The sequence below is a fragment of the Brassica rapa genome, chromosome A09 (assembly GCF_000309985.2).
Source record: "Brassica rapa cultivar Chiifu-401-42 chromosome A09, CAAS_Brap_v3.01, whole genome shotgun sequence".
NCBI lineage: Eukaryota > Viridiplantae > Streptophyta > Magnoliopsida > Brassicales > Brassicaceae > Brassica > Brassica rapa.
Genome location: NC_024803.2, coordinates 1,133,943 through 1,147,469, shown reverse-complemented (window position 1 = coordinate 1,147,469; position 13,527 = coordinate 1,133,943). Strand labels below are relative to the sequence as shown.

The 13,527-nt window shown below is 33.9% G+C and overlaps 3 protein-coding genes across 3 annotated transcripts; all 3 read right to left on the bottom strand.

Moving 5' to 3' along the window:
* Positions 1-330: 330 nt before the first annotated feature.
* On the bottom strand, positions 331-1,631 carry LOC103836826. The gene is made up of 2 exons (XM_009113119.1): positions 1,572-1,631; positions 331-1,290 (listed from the first exon to the last, which is right to left on the bottom strand). Exons 1-2 carry the CDS (start codon positions 1,629-1,631, stop codon positions 331-333), a joined length of 1,020 nt encoding a protein of 339 aa, XP_009111367.1.
* A 270-nt stretch (positions 1,632-1,901) lies between these two features.
* Positions 1,902-4,463, bottom strand: LOC103836760 (probable pectinesterase/pectinesterase inhibitor 39). Its single transcript, XM_009113053.2, has 3 exons — positions 3,712-4,463; positions 2,992-3,149; positions 1,902-2,679 (listed from the first exon to the last, which is right to left on the bottom strand). The coding sequence occupies exons 1-3, from the start codon at positions 4,431-4,433 to the stop codon at positions 1,991-1,993; spliced, it is 1,569 nt and encodes a 522-aa protein (XP_009111301.1). The 5' UTR covers positions 4,434-4,463; the 3' UTR covers positions 1,902-1,990.
* A 1,328-nt stretch (positions 4,464-5,791) lies between these two features.
* LOC103836759 (probable pectinesterase/pectinesterase inhibitor 40) lies at positions 5,792-11,769 on the bottom strand. The gene is made up of 3 exons (XM_018655007.2): positions 8,564-11,769; positions 6,932-7,092; positions 5,792-6,792 (listed from the first exon to the last, which is right to left on the bottom strand). The coding sequence occupies exons 1-3, from the start codon at positions 9,286-9,288 to the stop codon at positions 6,101-6,103; spliced, it is 1,578 nt and encodes a 525-aa protein (XP_018510523.1). The 5' UTR covers positions 9,289-11,769; the 3' UTR covers positions 5,792-6,100.
* Positions 11,770-13,527: the final 1,758 nt, after the last annotated feature.

Here is a 13,527-nt window from a genome sequence, read left to right as displayed (position 1 = left end):
TAATTAAAACATTAAATATATGCATATCATTTTGCCAAAAATATATGCATATAATTATTTTGAAATTATACTTTTGTTTAGCATAAACAGAGATAACAATAAGCTAAAATAAAAATAAAAAAAATCAACAAAATGCTATCACATCATAATATAATATCTGTAATTGGTGTCAAACGCATGCAACATGGTATTTTTTTTTTTTTTGCTAAACTGTAAATATCATATATGAAAATAGATTCTACAAAAAGTATTATCTTGGTTCTGAACCATCTTGGCAAAAAAAAAGAAAAACAAGATGGGTCAACATTTTAACTAGAAACTAAGGGCTTATCAAAGCCACATTGCCATAAGATCTTTGAATCTCTTATACTCCCTTCTAGCAGAGATAACATTTCTCAGCTCTTTGTCAATGCTCCTGAAGACCGCGGTCGCCGGGAGAGAGATCTTGTTATGGATCAAGTTATTTCGCTGTTTCCACAACTGAAACACCACAGTTTGAGTTGTTAATTTCCTAAGCAGAGATAGTCTCTTAGAGCTAGGGGCTCGGATCCAAGAGAGTAGCTCTGCCCAGTCCGTGAGTGGAGAGGTAGGAGGATGGCATCTGCTGAAGACGTAGCTCCAGACTTCGAGACTGTATTCGCATGTCAAAAACAAGTGCTCCCTCGTTTCTGGTTCTCTTGAACAGAAGGAGCAAAGGGGTGAGATCGGGAGACCCCACGTAGAAAGCCGGGCCTTTGTTGGCAACCTGTCATAGTTAGCTGTCCACATTGTAAAGGCATGCTTCGGTATTGATCCTTTGAACCAGACCACGTCATGCCAGTCTTGAATCTCCTGCTTTGGTCTCAGGGCTTCCCATGTGGTAGAGGCACTGAAAACATTTGAAGGAGAGTCATCAACAATCCATTCGTATTCATCAACAATATCATGAGATAGAGGAAGAGCTATAGTAGTGAGATGAGAGTGTATATCAAATTCCTGTTGAGATCGGGGGTGAGGTAAAGACCACGCTGAGTCTCTAGCAACATCCGCTACCACTGCCTCCTTTCTGACTCTTAAAGCCCTTGGACCGAGAGGCCCCAAGTAAGTGATCAGTTGGCCCAATGGCGTCCAAGCGTCAAACCAGAAACTAGTTGTTCGTCCATTTCCTAGCACAGATTTGCAGAATCTAATAGCTAGAATTCTGAGCTTAAGCAATCTCTTCCATGCCCAGAAGTCCGCTTGAACAGGTTCGATGGCCCAAAAAGACTGAGAAGATAAGTGGATGCTGCAACATGGTATTTGCGGACGGGACTGTTGAGAAAAAAAGAAAAACAATCACGGGTAGCTCATGGCACATTTTCTAACTGGATACTAATCGAGCACTAACTCCCCTCTACTCTTCGAGTAATTAATAAACCATATATGGATAATGTTGGTTACATATTTTAGCAAGATTGATACCCTATATATCTATATGTACATGTATAATTAGCTATATCTATATAGGTATGAAGAGTAGCATTGAATAATAATAATGGAGATGATGGGAATGTCGTACTTATCATGTGCGCTCCTGTGATGATTCCACATGCCTCATGACCCCCAGAACAAAACACGTTATCTATAAAGAGCAAAAATAACTTTGGATTCATGTTCTTATTCTCCTTTTCCTGCTTCTCTGTAAAAGTTTATCCATTATTGATGAACAACCAAGAAAACAGATGGTAAAGGCTATAACTTTTATCTCAAAACTAAGTTTCATATATTGGAAACTAAATTTCTTTGACTAGATTTTAGTTTAATTTAATGATATATGTGAAATTTAATAGACCATTAAACGTATATAGATAATTTATTCTCACTTGCTAGGGTATGTCATTTTTCGAGTTGGATACATAACTACACACCCACCAGACCTGTAGTGATAAAAAAATTATAGAATGTTGATCATATTAATTTTTAGGTACAAGTCTAAAGTGACTTGATCTCATGTTTACAATCAAATCTGTGATTACAAACCGGTATTAAATGGGATGCCGGTTGAATTAAGCCACGTCCCACCATCAATAAATGGACCGACTGTGAATTGGGTTGCTTCCGTTTCGTTTAGTATGGGTCTATAGCCAGGCCATTTGACCCGGTTTGTAATGTTTGATCCAGGTCCTTCATTCATGTACTCTCCATAATGTAGGGTTTCAAGAGCAAAATTTCCGTTCCACTCCAACCATCCGGCAGGAACAACCAGATCGTCAATAAACGATTTCATGATGATAGTCCTAGAGAAGTTTTTCCACGGTCGACCTAAGTACGCCTCGAAGCTTCCTTTTACAGGGATCAAATCAGGAGCGGCCAAGAATCTACAGTTAATCATAGAGATACCAGTAGACTGGTTCGGACAAGTGCGACTTTGAGCGGTGTATACGATTTTCTGCCCAGGATTTGGTTTACGAGCAAAAAGACTACAGTTTTGGAACACAGCAGCCGCGTTACCACATATGAAATCGACCGTACCATATATATCACATTCTCTGTAGAACTGTTTGCCTGAATAGACATAAAGAGTGTCTTGGTAGCCTTCGAACGAGCAACGGTAGAAAGCAGAGTGGTCAGAGCCGCTTCGCAATGCCACGGCTTGTGGTGACGGTCCAGCAAAATTCACGAATGATATATCCTTAGCTATGAACCCTTCACCTTTCACGCCTGCATGAACAATTGTCTATTAGTTACTCGTTATACTACAACCATATATAATATGAAGATTACATTAGGTTGGATTTTTTTAGCAAAAAAAACATTAGGTTATATTTATTTTTTGAAGAAAGAAAATTTGGATTTTATTTGGGCTCGACATATCATTCGGCCCCAGCCTAAACCCATAAGAAATCAAGTATGTGGCCACCTGGACGACGCCATAAAACTAGAATCGTTACTCGTTATAAGCAGCTTATTTTTCTAGATGTTTAGCAATTAGCATTTGAAAAAAAAGCCAAAGTATTTTGATCAAAGGCTAACCTACGGTAGCAGTTTGAAATGTTCCCAAGTTACCCTTCCTGCGGTTTGCTTTTATGACTGTTCTTCCGATACCGTCTCCCACAAACATTATTATTGTCTTATTCTTCGGTATCTCAACGTTCTCAAAGTATACCCCACGTTTTATATATATCATAAACCTGTAAAAAAATTTTTGAAGGGTGTATACTAAAACAATAAATTAATGAAAAAGGAATAAAGTTCAAAGAAAAATTAAACGAAAACAATGACATGGCCCAATTCACATATAACATTTGAAAGAAAAAAAAATCATATTTATCAACATTGATAAACCGAAAACATGCATGTGCATATCTTTTCTTTGTACTAACATCACCAATTTTACAACTGGTGTTACTTGAGAATAATAAATAAAATATGTATGAATGTAGATTTGCATTTTTAAAACTTTTGTTCCTAATGTTAATGTTGGTGTATATTAGAACCATAAAGCTGAAGAAAAAACAATGACATCGTGAAATTTTCATAAATCACATTTGAAAAAAAGTAAGAAAAAAATCATATATTATCAACATTGATAAGCCAAAACATGCATGTACATATCTTTTCTTTGTTCCGACATCACCAATTTTACTACTGGTATTACTTGAGAATAAATAAAATAGTACCAATATAGATTTTATAATTTTGTTCCAAATGTTAACGTTGGTGCTTTACTACGTTGAGGTAAGATGTATGTACCTTGTTACACTCGAGGTAGGAGCGGCCGAGACCGCATCGTTGATGGTAGTGAAGTTTCCGGTACCATCTTGAGCCACCATGAGATTAAACTTAGTTTTTTCCACCGGAGCGTGAAGGCGTCTCTTGTCATTCTCTAAGACCCAACTCGGGAACTCAACGTCAACCTCATACGCTTCCGGGGAGAGTTCATGTCCTGGAATCTTCTGAAGCATGCCCAGAGAGTTACTGAGGTTGCTAGAGATCTTTAAGATGCTATCCTTCAAGCTATCAGTCAATTTATACGTGTTATCACTATTTTTTTCATGAATTCCACTTGTCTTGAAACCCTCGAGACACGTGTCTTGGTTCGTCATGGCGTCGCTGAGCAACATATTGACATCGTGGGCCCCAAGAGAAGAAGTTTGGAGCTTGGAGATTGCAGTTTCAAGATCGAAGATAGTGTCATCGAGTAGACCGAGACAGTCTTCGAATGCGCAGCGGTAACGGCGAGCTATGTTTGGACCAAGACGTTTTTGGAGGTTGTAGAAGGTAGTGTAAGAGACATTGACGTTTAAGATAGTTTGGTTTAAAGTAGCGACGATGAGCTCAGTGATGTTATTGGGTTCGGCTAGACGCTGGGTGGATCGTGAATGAACGGTGGGTATTAAGAAGATTAGGTGAAAGGTCAATGCTAGTAAGTTGAGATTTATGTGTTTTGACGTTTTTCTACTTGGATTATGCATCTTCTTTTTTTTTCAAGACTGTAGTGAGAGCTTGTAGTCTTATATATAAACCCTTAAAGGTAACTAATGATATAGAGGCGAAGATTAAAATAACAGAGAGACTGCGAATAATATTACTTTTTTGACAAAGGAATAATATTACTTTACTCATCAACCTCATTTCCTCTAGACAATGGTAATTCTTTCAACTTATGATAAATGTACTCAAACATAAACATACGAGTATGGACGTCTTTCTTCAATTTGAATAAATTATTTTTAAAGATACACATTAAATACATCAAGATTTTCACAAAATACGTAAAATGCATAGATGTATAAAATTTCCAAATATATAGGCACCAGCTTCAGTCAAAATATTAATTATTAACTCACCAAAAACTGAGTTTTACGCATGTTTTTATGTTCTTAAAAATGTTGTTTACAGATTCAGTCCAACCTTTTTATTTAATATATAAAAATAGCACGTCAAAATTACCAAACAACAATAAAATTAAACTAAGCTCCAAATTAAAAAATTATTTGTTTGATATAATAGAAGCAGAAATGATGAGAATGGGAAAACATAATTAAAAGATGATAGTTACTTTCTTTTAGGGCTTAGCTATGGACAGTACAAACAACACTGATTGTTTTCAAAAGAAGTTAGTATTAGCTGTAATATTCCACTTTGAACAAAGAGTTAAAGAAGGTAAGTAACAAAATTTAATGAATAATTCGTTCAAAGGTCTTTTTCGTTTAACATGCATGCACCCTTCTCATACGTAAAACCCAATTTGATCACCCTCCTGTCCTCCACAATCGGCCACTTTGTTTTTTTCTTTTCTTTTGGATAAATTAAATCAACGGATGAAAAAGAGAGATTAACCACTACAAAACGTTACAAGAGTATTGTAACTTGGTGATGGAAAATCATTTTTATTGTAGCTTAAACCAAGATTATATGTCAAGTTGAAGAGCTAGTTTAATATAAGGACGGTTTGTGGTTAAGCAACCAACTCATTACTTGTGATTGATCCCTACATATAAACAGGGCTTGTGTGACTTCGCTGTTTAAGTTGTTGATATGTTGATTGTACATATATTTTAGTTTACAGAGTAGTTGATTAATTGGTTGTGACAGACCGAAACATAGGGATCGCACATCGAGTTCATGAACTTGTTGATTCTATTTGTTCACCGTTATAGTTTTGCTCTATTTCTCGTTTCGGAACAACTAAAATTGTTTCTTCAAGTTTTCTTGTATCTCTTTGAATTAATGATTAAAAAGTTCTGAATCCCAAAGCTTATACATATTTCTACCTCGAACGAGATCCATATCATTTTAAATTAATTATTTTAAGAGAACATATTCTTTCCAGTGAAATTTAAACAAATAAACAATTAGACCTCTACTAGGTGATTCAAGAATTTTAGCCATTATGTCAACTTTTTGTTGGTAAGTTTTTTTTTTTTGTGTTTACGAGATCGCGTGGTGATTTTGTGAGTTCTTTAGATTATTGCGATCAAATCGATGTATGGTTTAACTAGACTAAGTTCATTACAAAGAGGAAATACATTAGTCTAAAATGATTTGATCACCTTACTTACAATTGCTATGTAAGTGTTACCAAACATTTTGCTTACATTTTAATATTATTGCAAGATTTCTATATATAAGATCAAGCTTAGAGATCAAGAGTAAAAGGAATTCCTGTAGAGTTAAGCCATTTGTTACCATCAATAAACGGACCGACAGTGAACTGAGTTGCTTCCACTGCGGTTTCGATACGCTTAAAACCGGGCCATTTGACCCGGTTTGTCATGTTCGAACCGGGGCCTTCATTCATATACTCTCCATAATATAAAGTGTCAAGAGCAAAATCGTCTTTCCATTGCAACCATCCAGCAGGATCAACCAAATCATCAATAAACGATTTTATAATAACCGTTCTAGAATATAATTGCCATGGACGACCTAAGTATGCTTTGAAGTCAGTCTTCACAGGGACCAAATCGGGAGCAGCCAAGATCTTGCAGTTTATTATAGAAATACCCGTGGGTTGACGAGGATCTTCTCGACCTTGAGCAGTATATGTGATTCTCTGGTTAGGGTTTGGCCTACGAGCATAGAGACTACAGTTCTGGAACACAGCCGCTGCGTCACCAAATATGAAATCGACCGTGCCATATATATTGCATTCTCTATAGAACTGTTTGTGTGAGTGGACGTAAATGGTGTCTTGGTAACTTTCAAAGCTGCATCGGTAGAAAGCAGAGAGGTCAGACCCGCTACGCAACGCCACAGCCTGGTGCTTGGTCGGTCCAGCATCGTTCACGAATGATATGTCCTTAGCTATGAAACCACTACCTCTTACGCCTGCATAAGCAAAAAAGAACGTATAACTAATAGATTTATAAATTAAAGTTATAAGTTTTTTTTTTTTTTTTTGAGAAAGGGCTTGATTAAAGTTATAAGTTGTAACTAAAATATAAAGAAAATTATCAAGAAAACTTACCCACAGTAGCAGAGTTAAATGCTGTCCATCCATCTGCGCCGCTGCGGTTAGCTTTTATTACTGTCTGTCCGATTCCGTCTCCGAGGAACATTATCGTCGTTTTCTCCCTCGGTATTTCAATGTTTTCGAAATATACTCCACACTTTATATATATCACAAATCTATCATAAAAAAATTTCAATATTACTCTCATAGTATTAAGTTATTAATAAATAAAGCATTATTATGTATAACTAAACTGTTGACAAAAAATGTATTACTAAACCAAAATAATAATATTGTCGAAGCAAAATTTTTGTTGTTTTTTTGGAGGGTCAAACGACTATTTATTGTTTATCGTTATAAGAAAAACTATTTATTGTTTATAAATAAAAATGAGAAATTTGGATTTCTGTTCAAAATAGAAGATCAAATGGCTATTTAGAAATAAACAAGAATCTAAAGACTGAATAAAATGAATGAATTTCAGGTAGGATTGAAAGTAAATATGATAGCAAATGTGTTCAGTTTTGGAAGCATGCATCTTAAAAGAATAAAATGAATAATAATTAATGAAAAAAGTAGTGTAAGATGCACCAAGATCATTTGTAGTGATCAGTCTCCCAGATTTAATTAATTTTTATTATATTAGCATTTTAAGTTAGTTTTATGTTTTATTTTACTTTATATTAAAATTAAATGGTTAAAAACTAATTGTACCAAGAGAAGACAAGTGTAAAACCAGTGTTTTCAATATTTTTTATTCTTTACAAAGAAACGGTTCTCTTGAATTTTTCATATTTAAAGAAAAAAAATCAATAGTAATATTTTGGTGAGAAATTTTTGAAAGAGCTTCCTATCAAAAATGTATTAAGGTGAGAATGCAATAACTTTTCTACGTCTCTCATTCAATGTTCTTGAAGTAAAAATATGTATAATTAATGTTCTACGCAATTTTTTCATTAATGTTTTTTTTTTGCACTTCTACTTAAACTATCTTATAAGTAGGGACAGTTTATTTGGAGATATTAAAAATCTAGCTTTTTTACTTACGTTTATGAGAATTTGGGGTGGCGTTGTTTATGTGTAGGAATGATAAAAATTGATGAGACATTTGTGATGACTTGACACTAATTGTTTTTTTTTGTCAACACTTATTGGTATTGCCATTGATCACGTGTAGGAATGATAAAAATTGTCTGGTTCTTCAAGTTTAAGATTTGTCGTTGTTAGATCCGTGACGATTACTACATAAGTTTAAGATATTTTGAGAAAAAAATCTCTATAAAGAAAGAAGTAATTCATCGAAAAGCTCTGATGAACATTTCACCACGGTACTCTCTGAATTTATTCGTAAGTGTTTATGTGCACAATTTTAGATATTAAATAAAGAACCACCCGATACCTTAGAGTTAGATATTAATATGCTTAACTATTCTTTTGAATCGAATTAATCTGTTTTTTTTAAAAGAAGCAAAATAAAATCGACCCAAAAGATAAGAAGGAAAGTAATCATTAAACTGGCAAAAAACAAAGAAACACTAAAATTATTTTTAAAAGCTTATTTAATATAATTTCATAATTTGTAAAACATGCAAAAGGGATAAGCATGTAACATTACCAATAATAACCTAACATGTAACGTTTTCATACCTGGTCTCGCTCAAGTTGGGAGCGGCCGACACGGCCTCTCCAATGGTTGTGAAGTTTCCAGTACCATTTCGAGACACCACCAGATCAATCTTAGTCTCATCTGTCGGATCCTGAAGGAGTTTCCGGTCGACCCACGTCGGAAACCCAACATCATTCTCTAATTTCCCCGGAATATTCTCAAGCATAGCTAGTGATTCCCTGACATGTCTAGAGATATTGTAAAGACTCTCCCTCATGCTCTCAGCAAGTCCATACGTTTTACTATTGCCATAAGTATTCTCGTCCTCGTCGTCGTCGCTAGAAGCAAAGCCATCAAGACACGTTCGTGTATTCGTCATAGCGGCGCTGAGCAACATACTGACGCTGTTGAACACCGGGTAAGGAGACTGGAGCTCCGAGACAGCGGCGATAAGATCTAAGACGGTGTCATCGAGTAGCTCGAGACAGTCACCAAACGCGCAACGGTCGCGATGTGTTAGGTTTGAGCCGAGACTCGTTTGGAGCTCGGAGAAGTTTGAGGAAGAAAGATTGACCTTGGAGATGGTTTGATTTAAAGTGGCGACGAGGAGGTCGGTGGTGTTACCGGAGGATGTAAGATGCTGCGTTTTGTGGAGGGTTGGTGAATGAGATGAAACGACGGTTGATAAGAATATTAGGAGCAAGGCAACTGGTAGTAATAAGCTGAGAGTTACAATGTATTTTGGCACTTTTCTTAGATGAATCATTTTTTTTTTTGGAAAAAAAAAATAGCGGAAAGGGAGAATCTAAAAGAGTAGCTGAAATGTGAAGTGAAAGGTGAAATCATACAAGTATACTTAACACTCAAGGCCACCGCGGTAACGTAAAAGGAATTTATATTTGATGTATTTGTTATTTGTATGTGGAAAGGAATTTTATTTCAGTCAGATTTCCAATTCATGGAACGCAGACAGAGAAATATCATTTGAAAACTGAGATTAAAAAAAAAAGGAAAACACTAGATAACACTAAATTACTTATTTGTTCAAAAAATAGTACACAAAATATTTTTTTTGAAATAGCATTAATTAAAAAATATATTCTTGTTTTATATTTGGATGGGAATTAGTGATTAGGGTTTAAAATTTATTATTTAGGAGGGTATTTAAAATAAAATTATAGAATATGAAGTAATTTAGTCATTTTACCCTTTATTAATGGTATTTAGAAGATTGTTTCTTTATATGTAATTTTTTTCATAATTTTTGTGTTATAGGGTTTGCCAATATAAAAGTTATGGTAATTCCTTGAACATATATACGATATATTACTTCGTTTATGATAATATCATAATTTTTGGAAGTCTTTGTTCAGATAGAGTAAGCTTGCAAAATGTTACTAACAATAACATAAAATACATGGTATCTACAAAAACTGACTAAAACTTCCATAAAAGTTCTCTAAAGGCGTTATAAATATAAAGATTCATATATATATTTGACATGCATTGAATTTGATAGTTTTATTTTATATTTATTGAACTAAATAAACATACAAAATAGAGATGAGTATGAGATAGCACAAAAAAATTTATTTCTAGTAACCAAATTTCATATGAAATCTTGTTAATTTTTTTTTGTGGATTGTAAAGTTATCTCTCTTAATATTTGATGAATAAAATTTTTATTTCTAGTAGTCTAATTTTCATAATTCTGCTAAATTAAATAGTTATAGTTTTTTAGATCTGAAACTTTTAATTAGGGTATTAAGACAAAACACACCAAAACATAATGGTAAAGGCAAAGGTATGAGTGAGTTGTTTAAATAGTAGCGACATAGTTCATCGGTTCTACTCCTAAGTATGCTTCCTCTTCCTCACATATATACATGGCTCTGTGGCTTTTAATTAGGGTATTAAGACAAAACACACCAAAACATAATGGTAAAGGCAAAGGTATGAGTGAGTTGTTTAAATAGTAGCGACGTAGTTCCTCGGTTCTACTCCTAAGTATGCTTCCTCTTCCTCACATATATACATGGCTCTGTGGCTGTTCTGGAGATGAGCAGCTCAATTCCAATTCCGTCAACACCTGTACGCATCGCTCTTCTTCGTGTACTGGTTTGATTGATGGATGGTATTCAGGATCTAGATATCCGGGGGTGCCGTGCCTATCACTATTGTAGTGAGATGGGTTTGATCTCTTACATACAATCACTATTAAATACCTAGTATGGGTTTTAGGATCTACATGGTCCGAATTTAGTGACCATCCTCCAGTCTAGTGCAGCATGGAAGACCCCGAGACGTCTAACAACTTCACTGTCCAGTGTAGAGTCAACTGCTACTCCTCTACGACCTCCAAATGGCATTTTTCAAACATCAAACGTCTTTCATCCTCCCTTTAAACCCTCATTTTCTTATCTCAGTTATCACATACCTGAAAGCTTCATTTTCTCTTGTTGAAGATTCCTCACGAGTCCACAAAAATTCACTGCTGCAGGAAAAGGGAAAGGTCTCCAGTCAGCTCAGTTCCACCAACATGTAAGAGAGTGTGTGCTCTGGAGTTTGACAACTCCTTCCTCATCCAGAACAATACTTTTAATCAAAGGCTCACAAACCCTAAGGAGCAACCAATCTCTTGATTCATCAAGGAACTCCCTAAAATCTAGACTTCCAAAGGCAAGATCCTAGGTTCGGATCTAGGCAAATACTGTTTTAAGTTTAGATTTGAATATGAGGAAGGTATGCAAAGCGTCCTCAAAAACAGACCATACCACTACAACCACTGCATAGTTATTTTGTAGAGATGGAAATCAGTCATTTTGTCTTCTTTTCCCTCAAATCTTTTTCTAGTACCTCTTCACTTCTAGCATGATAAAATGATATACAATATCGGCCTAGAACTCGGTGTCCTTGGAGATTATGAAATTTCTCAATACGATTGCTCATATCAGGGTTCTACTGAACGGCCTGACGCCAATAGCAAAGAACACAATAGTTGAATTTTTCTCAGGAGAAAAAGATCTTGTTACCCTCAAGTAATATACATTAATACAAATGTAGAATGTATTTAGAAATTTTAAAACAACACTACAGATCATAGGTTTCAGTATGTAGAACATTTACTGAAAAACTCAATATTTTCGTAGGGGTTAACACATAGATTTTTAAAAAAATTCAAAAGTATGAAAATACTGTTTTAGTGCATAGTTGCATCTTTCACTAACATATGATGAAGGTCAAAGAGGTTTGAAACTTTTGTTTTCTACGTTTCTCTAGAAAATAGAGATTTTATAGTGGTTAGTCTACCAATTTAGGGAGTATTATGAAGTTTTACTAAATTGATTGACAAAAAATTAAAATGATGTTCATGTACAATGAAAGAGAGTTTAATATACATTAATACCAATGTAGAATGTGAATTAAAATTTTAAATCAACACTAAAGATTAGAGGCTTCAGTATATAGAGCATTTACTGAAAAAATCAATATTTTTGTAGGGGTTAATACAAAGATTTTGAGAAAAATTCAAAAATAATGTTTTGATGCATAGTTACATCATGCACTAACATATGATGAAGGTCAAATATGTTTGGAACTTTTGTTGTCTCCGTTTCTCTAGAAAATATCGATTTTATAGTGGTTAGTCCACCAATTTATGGAGTATTATGAAGTTTTACTAAATAAATTGACAAAAAATTAAAACGATACCCATGTACCATGAAAGAGAGTTTAAAAAACATTAATACAAATGTATAATATGTTTAGAAATTTTAAAACAACTCTAAAGATCATAGGGTTCAGTATATAGAGTATTTACCAAAAAAGTCAATATTTTCGTAGGGGTTGACACATAGATTTTGAGAAAAAAAAAACAAAAAATATGAAAATACTAGTTTAATGCATAGTTGCATCATTCACTAACATATGATGAAGGTCAAAGAGGTTTGGAACTTTTTTTGTCTCCGTTTTTTTAGAGAATAACGATTTAATATTGGTTAGTCGACCAATTTAGAGAGTATAATGAAGTTTTACTAAATTAATTGATAAATAATTAAAACGATACCTATGTACCACGAAAGAGAGTTTAAGATACGTTAACAAAAATGTAGAATGTATTTAAAAATTTAAAAACAAAACTAAAAATCATAGGCTTCAGTATATAGAACATTTACCAAAATATTCAATATTTTTGAAAAAAATGAAAAAAATGTTTAAATACATAGTTGTATCTTTCACTAACATATGATGAAGGTCAAAGAGGTTTAGAACTTTTGTTGTCCCCGTTTTTTTAGAAAATAGCGATTTTACAGCGATTAATCCACCAATTTAGGGAGTATTATGAAGATTTACTAAATTAATTTGCAAAAAATTAAAACGATGTCAATGTACCATGACAGAGAGTTTAATATACATTAATAAAAATGTAGAATGTGATTAGAAATTTAAAAACAACACTAAAGATCATAGGCTTCAATATATAGAGCATTTACCGAAAAACTGAATATTTTCGTAGGGGTTAGTTAACACATAGATTTTGAGAAAAATTCAAAAAATATGAAAATTCTGTTTTAATGCATAGTTACATCCTCCACTAACATATTATGAAGGTCAAAGAGGTTTGGAACCTTTGTTGTCTCCATTTCTTTAGAAAATAGCGATTTTATAGTGGTTAATCCACCAATTTAGGGAGTATTATGAAGTTTTACTAAATTAATTGACAAAAAATTAAAACGATGCCCATGTACCAAGAAAGAGAGTTTAAAATACATTAATACAAATGTATAATGTGTTTAGAAATTTTAAAACAACACTAAAGATCATAGGATTCAGTATATAGAGTATTTACCGAAAAAGTCAATATTATCGAAGAGGTTAACACATAGATTTTGAGAAAAATTCAAAAATATGAAAATTTTGTTTTAATGCATAGTTGCATATTTCACTAACATACTATGAAGATCAAAGAGGTTTGGAACCTTTGTTGTCACCGTTTTTCTATAGA

Excerpts from the sequence above, each read along its gene's own strand:
- LOC103836826 (XM_009113119.1), bottom strand. The coding sequence starts at position 1,631 with ATGAATCCAAAGTTATTTTTGCTCTTTATAGATAACGTGTTTTGTTCT. Across the intron at positions 1,291-1,571 it reads TTTGTTCTGGGGGTCATGAG|TCCCGTCCGCAAATACCATG; the intron begins GCATGTGGAATC and ends TTTTCTCAACAG.
- LOC103836759 (XM_018655007.2), bottom strand. The coding sequence starts at position 9,288 with ATGATTCATCTAAGAAAAGTGCCAAAATACATTGTAACTCTCAGCTTA. Across the intron at positions 7,093-8,563 it reads CCCAACTTGAGCGAGACCAG|ATTTGTGATATATATAAAGT; the intron begins GTATGAAAACGT and ends TTTTTATGATAG. Across the intron at positions 6,793-6,931 it reads ATTTAACTCTGCTACTGTGG|GCGTAAGAGGTAGTGGTTTC; the intron begins GTAAGTTTTCTT and ends TTGCTTATGCAG.
- LOC103836760 (XM_009113053.2), bottom strand. The coding sequence starts at position 4,433 with ATGCATAATCCAAGTAGAAAAACGTCAAAACACATAAATCTCAACTTA. Across the intron at positions 3,150-3,711 it reads CCTACCTCGAGTGTAACAAG|GTTTATGATATATATAAAAC; the intron begins GTACATACATCT and ends ATTTTTTTACAG. Across the intron at positions 2,680-2,991 it reads ATTTCAAACTGCTACCGTAG|GCGTGAAAGGTGAAGGGTTC; the intron begins GTTAGCCTTTGA and ends TTGTTCATGCAG.